The 14,484-nt window shown below is 43.7% G+C and overlaps 3 protein-coding genes across 3 annotated transcripts; 2 read left to right on the forward strand and 1 right to left on the reverse strand.

The window, feature by feature from the left end:
* Nucleotides 1-1,547: 1,547 nt before the first annotated feature.
* Nucleotides 1,548-5,844, reverse strand: PAAG_00805 (PH domain-containing protein; the record flags this gene model as incomplete). The annotated part of the gene is made up of 4 exons (XM_015844144.1): nt 1,548-4,955; nt 5,047-5,204; nt 5,302-5,646; nt 5,829-5,844. 4 exons carry the CDS (start codon nt 5,842-5,844, stop codon nt 1,548-1,550), a joined length of 3,927 nt encoding a protein of 1,308 aa, XP_015700925.1.
* A 1,426-nt stretch (nt 5,845-7,270) lies between these two features.
* On the forward strand, nt 7,271-7,525 carry PAAG_00806 (hypothetical protein; the record flags this gene model as incomplete). Its single annotated transcript, XM_002796901.1, has 2 exons — nt 7,271-7,301; nt 7,362-7,525. 2 exons carry the CDS (start codon nt 7,271-7,273, stop codon nt 7,523-7,525), a joined length of 195 nt encoding a protein of 64 aa, XP_002796947.1.
* A 1,467-nt stretch (nt 7,526-8,992) lies between these two features.
* PAAG_11176 (hypothetical protein) lies at nt 8,993-9,220 on the forward strand (the record flags this gene model as incomplete). The annotated part of the gene is made up of 1 exon (XM_015846871.1): nt 8,993-9,220. The coding sequence occupies one exon, from the start codon at nt 8,993-8,995 to the stop codon at nt 9,218-9,220; it is 228 nt and encodes a 75-aa protein (XP_015703478.1).
* Nucleotides 9,221-14,484: the final 5,264 nt, after the last annotated feature.

Here is a 14,484-nt window from a genome sequence, read left to right on the forward strand (position 1 = left end):
GTTGAAGTACCTTAACCCAGTTATCTCGGATTTATTCTTGAGTGCGGGATGATAGATGGAATTGTCGGAATGGAATGAGAGGGAACAATGGGGGGGAGTAGGGAGTGAACCAGTGCACCCCATTAGCCTTCCCTTTCTCCATACTCTCCCACACAACCCAAACAACTGACCTATGTATCGAAAGAAATCCTACAAAAAAGGGCGTTCCATATGGCGTTTGTTATATTTTCGTTTTCAGTTTTGTAATACGATGCCGACTTTCATTTTCATCTATTTTCGACTACTCCTTTTACCTAACGCTTTCGCTTAAGTACGAGGACTTGCATTGCCTTTCCTTCCACCTTTTTTTATCTCCCTTCGCTGTTCGCTAGAATTGATACGCATCTGGTGTTTCGCTTTCTTACTTTTTTTCTTTCTTTTTTTCTGTCCATCCGATTTTGATATTCTATTGGTTTATTTTTTTTTTGTTTATTTTTTTGGGATATGTTGGGTATTTCTATCATTTACAAATGCTTGTGTTTCAGGTGAACTTGACTTGCATATTTTTGAATAAAAATCATGTTATGGTTTTTATTCTCATTTACTCCCTATTTCATGCCTTGTCGGTCAAATAAGAACATATATATCCTAGAATGTAGGGCATCATTATAAGGAGAGAATGCATGTTCCACTGTGAGAAAAGGAAAAGCTTGACATATTTTTTTAAGCAAAATATAATTACAACTCGAGTTTGTTTCCTTTATAGAACATCTATGAAATAAACAGGGTTATTTGATAACTAGAAAAAGGTTAAAGAAAGCATTCATAGCAAATGATCATGTTTCAAGAGTACATCACACTATAAAAATGACATCACAATCACATTGAGAGACAGGTATAAGAAAGGGGTTGGGAAGAGAATGAACAAAGGAGCAAACTTCAATTATGAATAGATGAAACAAATAATAAGAATAAGAAAGGTGTATAGGTGAAAATAAAAATGCATGAGGGAATGTGTTAGGTTTCTGAAAACAAAGAGACAGGAAACTGGTGGATCCTAATGCCAGATCAGCCTATTAGGTAATGAAGGACATGATATGCAGAGGCAGAAAGAAAGAAGGAATGTAAAACAGAGACAGGAGAGAAAAAGGTAAGACAGACTTGATGCTGCCCCTTTGCAAAGATAAAAATGCTGTTACAATAATGTGATAATAACTTAAAAAGGAATAAAGGAGCCGTCCCAATGCTAAATGATCTTGATGTGCTAAAAAACGCAATGCGATGATTGTATGCAGATGAAAAAAGGTCAGAAAGGGTTGAAACAGGAGGGAGATGGGTAGGAGACAATGCACTGATTGGACAGGAAAGGGGGATCTTTCTAGAAAGCGATGACAGAAAACAGAGTGGAATATCAAGGGAAGGAGCTTGAAAACTAAAACAAAATAAGAAACAGACCCAGACCGTCATTCCATAGGTTACAAAGGAAATACCAGTAAAATGTATTGCATGTTCATTAAGGCACCACTTGTTTTTTTCTACCAGACTCATGTAGGATTTTTTAAAGCTGGTTAGTGGTTTTGTGTTCCAAAGCTCACGTTGTGAGGGGGTGACTGTGGGGGTGGTTGATAGTAAAGATTCGGAGGACAGCCTGGAGGTGGCGTTCTAGTCGGCTGCTGCCGATGTTGCGGAGTTGGCGGATGTTGAGGATGCTGTTGTTGTGTGAAGGAGAAAAGCTGTTGAGCACTTGACCAGGATTGCTGTCGTTGGTGTTGGTGTTGGTGTTGTTGTTGTTGTTGCTGCTGCTGCTGTTGCGGGTATTGGTCAAGCGGCCACGATCCCGGTAATTGTTGCTGTTGCTGCTGTTGTGGGTAACCATAACCATAACTGCCAACAGAACTACCCGAACTGCCATGCTGGTGATACATTGGTGGCGGAAAGTATGAGGCAGTGCCATACTGCGACGGTATTGCCGGCGAAGGGGTTTGGAATTGCGCTTGCGCTTGGTGATACTGCCGTTGTGCAATAGCTTGCTGCACCGTATGCCCGCGAACCCCTTCCTTAATGGCCTTCTTCTCCCTTTCCCGAGCATCAATGGCACTTACCAGACTTGTTCCGTGAACTGGAGCCGCGCTCTGATTTTGGCTGCTGAGGTTGAAGAAGGAAGACCCCGTCACGCGGGCGAGATGTTCTTGCTCCCGCGCGGAAAGATGTGAGGAAATGTCCTTTGATCCGAGAACTGCATTGGTGCCACGTGAGTGGGGACGGGAAGGCGCATCTCGAGTCATCATTAGTTGTTGGCGTGTAGTATTGGCCCAGTCTCCAGATGCTGGTCTGGCAGGCGGCGAGATTCCGTGCCCTGACGCGCCCAGCATGACGCTGGCACCACGTGAGTGAGGCCGCACAGGCATATCTTGTATCATCGATGACTGTTTTCGGTTGTAGTTGGTCCAATCGCCAGATGCGGGACGGGGAGGCTGACTAGCACCCGATGAGACACGCACATGAAGGCTGCCTCGATTAGCCTCTAATTTCTGTTTCACAAACTGTTTCGGTGTAATGCAAGCACCAAGGCTGGCTCGTTCCCTTACCATCCCCGGTTGCCAGATTGCACTCCGACGATGGTCATCGGTGGAAGAAGTGTTGGGGAGGTGAGAGTCACTGCTAGTACCACTGTGACTCGTTTTCCCGTTTCCAGGGGAGGGTCGCCTTTCGTCCCGGTCGCGGCTAACCACATGATCGGAAGGAATGCGCTTATGGGTTAAAAGGGCCAGGGTATCTGCTGATGTAGGCCGTCTGGTAGTTGGCACATACGCTTGGGTGGGTCCAAAGTCCACAAGGGGTATATCAGGATTGTTTTTCTGGGAGGCCAGGGCGTCGGCATGGTAGTAGCGCACATCACCAATCGCGACTTCGGAATCATCCTTTCCAATCACCTTCAACACTCCCATTCTTGGCTTTGGTATGGACTTTTCCGACCGCTGTGAGGTTGAGGATCTGTGAGAGCTAGCATAGTCAGGGCTAGATACAGAGTTTCGGTCGTATACGCTTTCTTCATCGTTGGAAATAATATCGGTGGGCGGGGACGGAGACCGCCTTCGAGCCACGACTCGATCCAAAGCCTCAGTATCAATTGTGTTACGGAAGCTTCCAAGGCTCGAGGCCTTGCTAGAGCACGGGATTTCATATGTCTGGTGGGCGGCAACTAGTTTTCGGGTTGTTGCCTTGTGGGTATCGAGAGAAAGGAAGCTTGCTCTAGAGCTCCGTCTGTCAAAGGAATTGGGACGCGAGGAATCTTGGGATGGGGTGGGATCTTTTATTTTAGGGGTCTGGGCAGTCTGAGGATAATGCAGTCTCGGGGTGTTGTCAGGCGATATTATTGGGCTTTGGGATGAAAAATTCATGTTAGTGGAACTCTGCTCGTGGTCACCATGATTCTCCGCTACCCCGTTCTGACCTTGATCATTCGACTGTGGAGCCGAGTTCTTGTCATCCCAAGCTGCCGCGGCGCCGGCGGTGGCCATGTTCTTCGCCATGTTTATATCCACCATCTGGAACAGTGTCCCTTGTGACACGCGGCTTCCTGCTTTTTGAATGTCTGGAGATGGTTGGGGCCTGACGGGCGGCAAACTTCGGGGGTCATGCAAGAAAGCTGGGGGCATTGATACGGGTGCGGGAGGCGGGTTTGGTTGATAACCACTAGCGATGGCCTGATGCTCCAGTGTCTGGTGCTCTTGGACATCGTTTGTCGAATTGTTCCTCTGCTTTTGCCCATTCGTTCCATATACTCCATTGTTCTGGGAGGTCTGGTGCGCTGGCGGCTGCGGTGCATATTCATCCTCTTCAGGCAAGCTTTTTTCGAGAGATGAAATGGAAGGCGGGGTTACTTGACCGCGATCTGACATTGCTCCAGCAACACCATGACTAGTTTTGGAAAGCATTGAATTCACCGCATCACTGGAGTGGTTAAACTCCGCCTTGCCGGTTGGAGGGTTTGAATTACCGTTCATGAACCTCAACGACGTGCCACTTCCAGAAGGGAGACTGCTTCGATTGTAACGCCCACTTCCCGCGACGCTGCTCTCTCGACTGTTGCTGCTCGTGGCCATTCGTCTAGCTGTAGCTTCCTTCATCGCCTTCCGCCATTCCCGTTCACTCCAATTATTGCTTCCTTCGGTATGTATAAGTGCCGTAACATCAAGAATATCAAGATATCCAGATTGTTGGTGCTTTGGAAGCGCAAACATCAAGCTACGGGTATTCTGAGTATCCGCGATAAGTCGCGCTGGTCGACCATAGAGCCCAAATGTGTCATAAACCGGGAACAGCCATCGAAGCATCATCTCAAAGCCAGAGACTCCAGGATGAATCTCTGGTAAAACAAAAACAAATCCATCCGCAGTTGATTCTGGTTTAGAGTGTATCGTTATTCGGCCTTCCACCTTCACCAGCGTGGACTGGTCAATTAGAGGTCGGGACTGGGGATAAATGGCAAAAGCGGAATATGCGTCGGTGATTGTAGCGATCGGCTTGACCCTTTTCGTCTTCTTGGTTTCATAGAACTTGATATTACCCTTTAATAAGGGGATAGTTCGGTCGTAGACTGACTTCTTTTTCTGTTCCTTTTTCATTCGCTGAAACTCCTTTTCATCAGGTGGTGAGATGACACACCAGCATCGCTTCCAAGGAGTTCCCGGGCCGAATCTAACACGGGCCCAGTCTTCGTAGACGAACCATGTCTTTTCCAGGATACCCCTTATGCCAACCAGGGCCTTCCCTTTCCCCGCAATAAGCGCACCCGTGTAGGACTCCTGCAACAGGGTATTTTCAAACATAGAGATTCGGATGGCGGCTGTCCACTGAGTTAATGAATGTACTGAAGAGAAATGGAGAAGGTATCGGTTCTTTCCCGCCGTTGATACGCTAAGAATATTTTGGAGGGATTTGCTTTCTTCATTTCGAGTGGGCAGACTTTCAATCTGGTTGTAATGTCAATTTTTCTGTGCAGTTTCTATGTATGATGGTTGGAAATAGTAGATTTCCTAGCAAAAGAAAAGCAGGGGGTTATACCATCTTGATTGATGCATCAGCTAGGTTAATGAATGTTGGTGAAGCGTCTCCTTCTGGACCTGCTGCGTCCAGCGCAGCTGAGTCCCATAATGAAAGGACAGTACCAATCAACTGAGCAAAGCAATCCACCCATTGTCTGTCTTGAAACGATCGACCATCTGAACCAAAACTTTCAAATTAGTTCTTTCCTTCATTTCATTTCGAAGGAAGAAAAAAGAAGAAGAAAATCCCGACAGGGGAACTTGAGTCACATACTAATATCTAAATCATTTAGTTTTAACAAGTAACCTTCCTGGTAGAGCTTGTTTGCCTGGCCACTCAGGTAATTGAAGACGGGCTCTAATTCAGGGACAGTCTCTGGAGCCACGTCCATGAGAGGCGATTGCAAGTAGGCAGCAGAAGCCGGCCTCGGCAGCGGCTGGTCCACCTTCTGCTTCAATGTATTCGACTGTGCATTCACGGATGTATTGGAGGGGACTTTGTCGATAGGAAGAGGGTAAGCGTTGTGCCTCTGGCGCGAGAAGAAGGCAGTTGGAGTTGGAGAAGTCGACGATCCATCATCCTTCGAGTTGGCTCTATTGGCTGAGAGAAAAGAAAAGACTAGATGATCACACAGGCAGTTTTAGCAACCTTCCAAGGTTGGAATCTGCGCCTAGGTAGCGTGATTAAAGGAGGGAGTATGCCAGGGTTGTAGAAATAACGGTCTTTTTTTTAAGGTGACGTAGAGGACTCGATTCAGGGATGATTTTCCCCAGGCTTAAGATAACTAAATATTTACTTACCCCGATATCGACCCATGTTTCCGGCCGAAAGGAAGCCCCCCCCAAGGTAGCCAGGAACTGTGAGACGCGCAGAGTAGCTGTGCAACAGCCTACAAGGAAAAAAAGAGAGAGAGAGAGAGACAGAGAGAGAGCTATAACTCTCTGTATCTCTCACCGAATACTAGATCCGTTATTTCGACTGAACGGTATGTTTTCTTTTCCCGTGAGAGACAGATAAACGTGGAGGTCAAAGCACAATGATCCAAGGAGGTTAGAATGTTGCGGGTAAGCAAGGACGAGTAATGTTAAGATCTGCAGGAGGAATTGGGCGGGTGATGATGTCAGGCGGCTATCGGGGCGAGGAATGCATCAACTAGTCATGTCAAACCCATGGTGGAATAGGAATGGTAGTTAGGTATTAGAGAATGACAGTCTGGGACAAGGAGTAGGAGAGCGAGGGAAGAAGAAGAAGAAGAAGAAGAAGAAGAAGAAGAGAAGAAGTAGAAGAGAAGATAGAAGAGTAAGACAGCAAAGAGAGTGGAGGTGTTGAAGAGGCGGTGGGAGAAGAGAGCGACGGCGGCGTGTTGTGCGTGTTGGTGTGTGTTAAGGCGCGGGTGTGGGGCAGGTAGTGTCGTAGTGTCGGTGGCCAGCAGCAGCCACTGTCAGGTGGGACGGGACGGTTAAGGTTGTGTGGTCAGATCCGCACCAGAGAATTCAACTGAAAAGTCAACCGGGGCCAATCTCCAAACTCAACTTTAAAAGCAAAACAAAAGGAGACACTGATGAGAGAGATGAGAGATCAAAAGAGATTTGGCCTTTGTCAAGTTGGGGTTTTTTAGATCTAGCAGCTTTGTTTGGAGGAGCCCGGCAAGATAAACTACCGAAATAATCATCATAAATCCTGCACATAATTACGGCGGATGGCGGTATAAGAAAGAATCTACTCGCCCGCCTGAGGTCGGCCGGATTTCTGCTTTGTTTCTAAAGGTCTCTCATTTTGCCTGCGCCAGAGTCTACTTTAATTTTCTCTCTCCCTCTTCTCTCTTCCCTGTATCCTCACACCTGGCACTAATAGTTACCTGGCGCTGGACAATGTCTCAGTTAAGCATCCTGCAATCAACCGTATCATTTGTCGTCTCAGACGCCCAGCCCTGGATAATAGATATAATCCTTCCCTCCCTTTATGTCCTTCATATTCTTGATTCTCACATATAGATAATGCAGTAGTGGCGGAAAGTAATGCACAACTTAAAAAATAAAATAAAACAAAATAAAAAGCAAACACAAAAAAAAAAAAAAAAAAAAAAATTTCAACTATGATGGCTCATCAGGGAGTTCTAGCCTGTCATGGCTCCTCGGGCTGCCAGAATAATGTCAGGGATGATTCATTGATCGTTGGTTCAAGCCACATTCCCCACGGAGTGCTGGAGTCATTTCTCCTCTGAAATCTGAACCCCAACCGGATGTCCTTTAGGCAGAAACGCCTTGTCACTGGTCAGCACAGCCTAAGTGTCACTTGGCAGCCTTCCCCGTCCTTTGACTTGGCTTTTTTAGCCGGCCCGATGGGTCATGGTCCATGGAGGGCGAGCCAACCGTCGCCAGGAGCTGCAGGTTCTCCGTCTGCGTTTGACCAAGCGGGCTTTTTGGCGATCGCTGTTGGGCTAACTCTTCGGGCTAAAACCCCGAGCCTACGAGAATACCACACGGTTGATGCTTGATCGGTGATGACGCGTGCTTTTATGTTCTCTCTTTTTTGTTGTTTTTGGGGGGTTTTGGGTTTTTCCCCCCCCACATTTCGCGCTCTCTCTCGATTTTACCCTTGTTTTTCCTTTTCCTTTTCATTTTCTTTTTCATTTTTTTTTTTTTTCTTGCGGCCAAGCAAATCTATTGTCGGTTTTGTAGAGCTAACTCTCGTGGCACAGTGGGTAAGACAAGGTGGCGATTGGGACAAAGAAAACAATTGCCCTGATATGGATGCATCAGCATTATTATCATCGCCCATCACAACGAGCCTTGTTTTGCTTGTGCCATTTGTGACCTCAATTTTTCCCATTTCCTCCGCGGTGTTGCCATATCTCGGAAACCGGAAGTTTATCTTATTAATCCTGGAAAAAAAAAAATGTCTACATACTTCCTGCCAAGCGATCGTCAGCGTCACAATTAAGCTCCAGCCATTGTGATTCGGCATAAGAATAATGAAAATACTAATGGTTGTAATGAAGGATGGCCAAACGGCCAATAAACTGTTTCACTAGCATCGGATATCCATTGATCGCTCCCTCGTTCTGCAGACTGAAGTTCCGAGCAGCGATCTTTCTCTGCCTCTGGGATTTTTGTCGGGTCAAACACTCGAAGCAATTAGTAACAGGGTCCCACACCAGCCACTTTCGCTGGAACCACACAGCCCCACTCAACAGCTGTCCAGCGGAGCAGTGTCAAAGAGAAGCCATCGGAGGATCGACCGTCACAGCTCGGATGCATGTTTTGTTTCCGTTCTCTCTCCCCCCCCTCTCTATGCATGTGCATTAAAAACGTTCATATCTTGTCGTTGTTCTTGTCCGTTGGCTGCTGAGGTTCTTGTTTCTGCTGACTAAACCACGTCCGTGGAAGGATTCCGTGCGGTTGATTTAAGCTTAAATCAGCTGTTTTCCAACCACTCAGTTAATTTACAAATAATTTAAATTCAGCACAGCCGATGTTGGACAACCAATATCGTACTATCCAACGACGCGCACGCACGCACGGCTGCCTTGTCGCGGCCAGCTAGCTTGCCATACGGAGAACGGACTGCTCATAGCCCGCAATTGATACGCCAGCGGTGTAAAATCTCCTTGATTGAAATCATCTAATCAGGGCTTCTATCAAAGCCCCCGGTACAGTCGTTGCATGGGAAAGGAGCCTCCCCTCTCTCATCCTCCAGAGCCTAACCGTTTGCGACATCTTTCTACCCGCTGTTCGTCTGGCACTGCTGCTCGTGGGGGCACTGCTGCTCGTTTCTGAAACGCTGGCAAACTAAATTATTAAACTTAGCCTGAATAATGAGAGCGGCAGCCAACCGCCCACGTTCCCTGGTTCGCGTGGCAAGCCCTGATTGTTCCGAAAAGCTTAATAATTGAATTGTTAAGTCATTCGTTCAGCTCCACGGTCGTTGATATATAAATTCTTCCAGCCAGGCTCTGGTGAGCATGTCGATAGTGTACCTCGTCAAAACCGACGGCCAGCAACGACAGCAACGAGCCCCGGCGTCAGTGAGAGATGAGCAAACTCTCGGGAACTTTTGCTTAGACATCTTATCGGTCTCGTCTGTGACGCAAAAAACAATACCTCTCGAGAAGAGTGACTCCGTTCAGGGCATTTACTTTTTTGAGGATGATACCTCTGTCTCTGTTTCTGTCTATGGCCTTCTGCCCTGAAGGTGTTAGGACAATGTTCCAGGATTCATGCATGTATGTATGGGACTTGTGGTGATCATTCCCGTGGGCCATTTCCGGACTCTGAATGCCGATTTCAAACCTAATCCCACCACCCATATTGCTTTTTGATTTCCCTTCATATTTCCACCCTCTTCTTTTTCTCTCCTCGAAGCTTTCCCATAACCATGTTATCCACTATTCATGAATCAAAATTATGAAAGTTGGTATTCAGTTTGTATTTTGTCTTTTGCAAGCTCTTCGTTTTGAGGGGGATCGTCGCTGGGCCGTTACGGCATAGCTTACCTCCCTTCCATATTACCCTCCCATCGCCATTCTTTTCCTCGGATCCCATACCTTCAATTGACCCATGTTTGGGAAAGTAGTTATTATCTCTCCTATCCCTTTCTTCGCTTGGGATATAGTCTTCTCTCCACAAAATTTGACCAGGCCGGCTTTGGATATAAACGCAAGATGTTATTTATCATCTTGTATGGTCAGAATGCCAACATGGCACTATTCGATTATCTTATTAAAATGGGTTATTAACCAAACCTAGGTTGTTATTTTCTTAAATCTCCCGGCAGCTTATTTATTTTTCTCATGGTCTTTGATGTTGATGTGTCCTTCATGAGGTTGCACACTTCCTTTGTGTTGCTCTGGAAATTTCCAATGTTGCGGTATCAATTCTCCTTCAATTAGATTTTTTGACAACATCACAAATCTCTTTTTGTTTCTACATCTCTTCTCTTCTCAGTCAATACTGTTTCAACTTAAATGCTCTTTGAGATATGTATTGCATTGTTTCTCTCCTGCACATCTCATCATTTACCTTTTTCTCTCAAATACAGTATATAGTCAGTATATAGTCTTCTCTAACACATCAGCACCTCTATATACATCATTGAAAAGACAGATAAGAGTACAACCAGATACATTTCATGAATTGCCATTAGGTTTGCTTGTTAATTATCTATCATGTCTTGTTACTTTGATGGAGATGAAAACCTCTTCCAAGGCTTGCAGCCAGGCATTTATGGGCCCTTACCTAGGACTAGGTATGAAATAGTTGAGAGCTTCCCTTCCAATCCAGAACTCACTACAAGGAGTGCTCCCAAGTACTCAATTAAAGAATCAGGCAAATCATCTCTTTTTGAGCTTTCCTTTGATAATGAAGACTTTATATAAGGGGTTGAACCCCTAGATTTGCTCTGGCTGGCTGACTCAGCCTAGCCATCATTCGCACGTGCACACGTGATCATGCTACGTGAGCTTGCTTAAGCTTGAGTTCTCATCTCATTCTTTTCTTCCCTTTCTCAAGCAATTCATCCTTGTTATATAGGAGGACTAGCCTCTAGTTCTTAGAGCTTAACCCTTTACATTATGAATTGCTTCACTCCTTTCATTGATAGGCCACTGGGAGCCTTAATCCTGTATCATGAAGCTCAGCAAACATGCTGACATATGATAGGCTATTGAGAGCCTTAAATCCTGCATCATGAAGTTCAGTGATAGCACTGGTATATGAATAGACTGGATTAGCAATTGTGCTAACAAATGAATGAGCAACATTGAAAATGTCTAGCTGAATGAGATAAAGCAGCAGACTTGTATAACAAATGGATCAACATGAAGCAATGAGCAGAGATACCCCCAGCAGCTTCAAACAACAATGAATAACTTTTCTTCAACAGCAGGAACAGGTCCAGTGTGAGAACAGAGATTTAATAGCAGCTCAGCAAGCTGAAATAGCTAATCTATGACAAGTTTTGAACACCTCAACATCAACTCTCTTTCAATTGAATCTACAATCACTCATTGCAGTCAGAAGATCAAAGATCAAGCTATCAGACTGCAAGAAGTATGATGATTCTAATCTGAAGCACTACCCTCAGTGAGAGCTAAAGCTTCAATCAAAACTTAAGATCAATGAGAAAGCTTTAAGTAATAATGAGGAATGTGCTTGATATGTGTACTCAAGACTGGAAGAAATGGCAGCAGCTCAAGTTTATCTCTGAGTTGAGAATAATAAGAACAAGATCAACTTCATGATAGAGAGCTTACTGGAGCAGACACACATGCTCTTTAGTGATTCTGCATGACAGGAAAAGATTATGCAAAAGCTCAACAATTTATGACAGAGTAGAAGAGCTCTTTTTGACTTTCTACCTGAATTTAATCAGCTACTACTGGAAGCTAATGATCACAGATGAGATAATCACATTAAAAAGAGGTATTTGAAATCCACTCTAAGCATGGAGCTAAGGGAAGGCATGATGAGTGTAAGAGAACTGTCTCTCTACAAGAATTACTGCAGGGAGCTTAGATTAGTTGATCATCAACTCTCTGAGCTTAAGACTTTAAGACAGTGATTTAAACATTGTGAGGACAGATCTTCTTCAGATCATACAACATTTAATTCACACTTTCTACTTTGTTATGCTGTTCTTGACTGATGAAATCAGTCTCAAGCTTTCACTGATAATCTGATGAATCTCTCTTCTGATGCTGTGATCCCAAGCACTCACCATGTCAAATTGATAAATCAGACAGAGGTTAATCAACAAAGAGAGCAAGGCCTGTGCCTGAGATGCAGAGCTGGAGGTCATATGATTAAGAGCTGTCTGTTCAAATCTCTCAGATGCTCTGTCACCCTCACAATAGCTAAGATGATCCCTGAGCTGGTACTGGACAACAATGATGTGAATATGAGTGAGGATTTGAGAAAAAAGTAGCTTCAATCAAAAGACACTGAAAGAAGTGAAATAAGAAGTTTATGAGAAAGCAATGAAGAAGATTTAAATCTAAGATGATATTCAAACCCTTCACTGTCAATGCTCTAGTAGATAATGCCTTTTTGACTAGAGCAATGATAGACAGTGAATGTAATGTCTATGATCTTATTTCTCAATTCTACATTAACAAGCATAAGCTCCTGTGCATTGAAATTCCCTCTGTTAAAATGACTGGCTTTGAAGACTCCATGGGACTCTCTATGAGCATAGTGACTGACATTTGAATTGATATAGATGGTCATGTAACTGAATGAGCCTTTTTCTACATGGTGAATGAGTTACATGGTCATGATATGTATCTAGATGACCCCTGGCTGGCCCAGCAAAAGATGACTGTGATCCCTTATCAAAGAATTGTGAGATTTGAAGAGAGTGGCATAGAGATAGAGTCTAGTTCAAATGCAAAAGCTGATGTGATTCTCATCTCTGCTGTAAGCTTCTCTAGACTTGTGAGCACTCAAGAGAAGTAAAACATTGAGATCTTCACTGTCAGTTTGACTGATATTCAAAAGACTCTAGAGAAAAGCTGCCTGAACATTATCATGAGTTTTTGAACATATTTGATAAGGAAGCTGCTGATGCTCTACCCCCACTTCATGACTCATATAGAGATCATGAAATTGAACTGATTAAAAAGACTGATGATAGCACAGAACAACCCCTTTAGAACTTATTATATAATATATCTCAAGAGGAACTACTGGCTTTGTAAAAGACTCTTACAGATTATCTAGATAAGAGTTTTATTAGAGTGAGCAACTCTCATGCAGCCATCTCTATACTATTTGTGAAGAAGTCTGAGAATGGGCTAAGATTCTGTGTGAACTATTGAGCTTTTAACAAAATCACCTGAAAGAATTGATATCCTCTATCATTAATCAGTGAGACTCTATAGTGAATTGAACAAGCTAAATGATTCACTAAGCTGGATATTATTGCAGCTTTTCACAAGATTTGAATCACAGAAGGTGATGAGTGGATGACAGCCTTTAGAATCAGATACAGGCTATTTGAGTGACTGGTTACACTCTTTGGTTTGGCCAATGCTCTGAGCACATTTCAAAAATATATCAACTGAGTATTACATGGATATCTGGATGACTTCTGCTCAGTCTATTTAGATGACATCTTGATATTTTCCTCAAAAAGCTCATAGGAGCATCATGAGCATGTACAAAAGATACTTATATATCTACAAAAAGCAGGCCTACAGGCAGACATCAGAAAGAGTGAGTTCAAGATGAACAGTACAAAATATCTTGAATTCATCATTGAAGCAGGCAAGGGTATATGAATGGATTCAGAGAAGATTAAAGCTGTTTTGAAATAAGCAACACCTACTACTCTTAAAGATATATAAGAATTTTTAGGCTTTGCCAATTTCTATAGATGATTTATCAGGGATTTCTCAAAGATTGTGACTCCACTGACAATTCTTACATGCAAGAATGTTCCTTTTTTGTGGATGAGCAAGGCTGAGAAAGCTTTTAAGTGTCTAAAATTAATGTTTATCTCTGCTTCAATCCTGCTTCAATTTGACTCTGACTGTGAGACTATATTGGAAATGAACTTCTCAGATTACATCTCAGAAGAAGTACTGCTATAATATGATGAGCAGAGCATTCTACACTCATGTGCCTTCTTTTCTCATAAGCATTCACCTGCGGAATGCAACTATGAGATTCATGATAAGAAGTTATTAGTGATAATTGAGTGTTTAAAGAAATGAGATGCTGAGCTACAAAGTATAAAAGAATTCAAGATTCTCACAAATCATAAGAATCTAGAATACTTCATGACTACACACAGACTAAATGAAAGACAGCTACATTGAATGAATATTCTCTATCAATTCAACTTCAGAATTGATTACCAGCCAGAGAAGTTGAACACTGAACCAGATGCTCTATTATGAAGAGAGCAGAACATGTCACAGAGTGCTGATGATGAGAGAATCAAGCAGAGGCAAGCTCAACTACTTAAGTTTAATGTACTGGCACTTGAAATGAAATCAATAGTGACTACTGCCAGCATGAAATCTGAGATGTCTCTTCAAGCTCAGTGAAATGAGGCCCACAAAAATAACAAGATCCTGCAGCATCTGGAGCAAATTCTTCATGAGAGAAGATTCAGATTTTCTTCTGAACTTAACATTAAGATCTTTGTCTCTGAGTGCTCTTTAAATGAGAATGAGAAGCTTCTCTTTCAAGATTGTAAGTGAGTGCCAGACTTCAAACCTCTTCAAACCAGGTTAGTGAATGAGGCTCATGACTCACCTCTTACCAGCCATTCTGGGTGAGAGCAAATAGTAGAAGTTCTAAGATGTGAGTTCTACTGGCCAGGCTATGCTGCTGATATGAGAAGAATAATCAGAAACTGTCATCTTTGCAGATCAAACACTGCATGAAGAGATCAATGTCTGAGACTGCTTAAGCCTCTTCTCATTCCTGAACACATGTGGCAAGAGCTTTC

Source organism: Paracoccidioides lutzii, assembly GCF_000150705.2.
Source record: "Paracoccidioides lutzii Pb01 unplaced genomic scaffold supercont2.2, whole genome shotgun sequence".
NCBI lineage: Eukaryota > Fungi > Ascomycota > Eurotiomycetes > Onygenales > Ajellomycetaceae > Paracoccidioides > Paracoccidioides lutzii.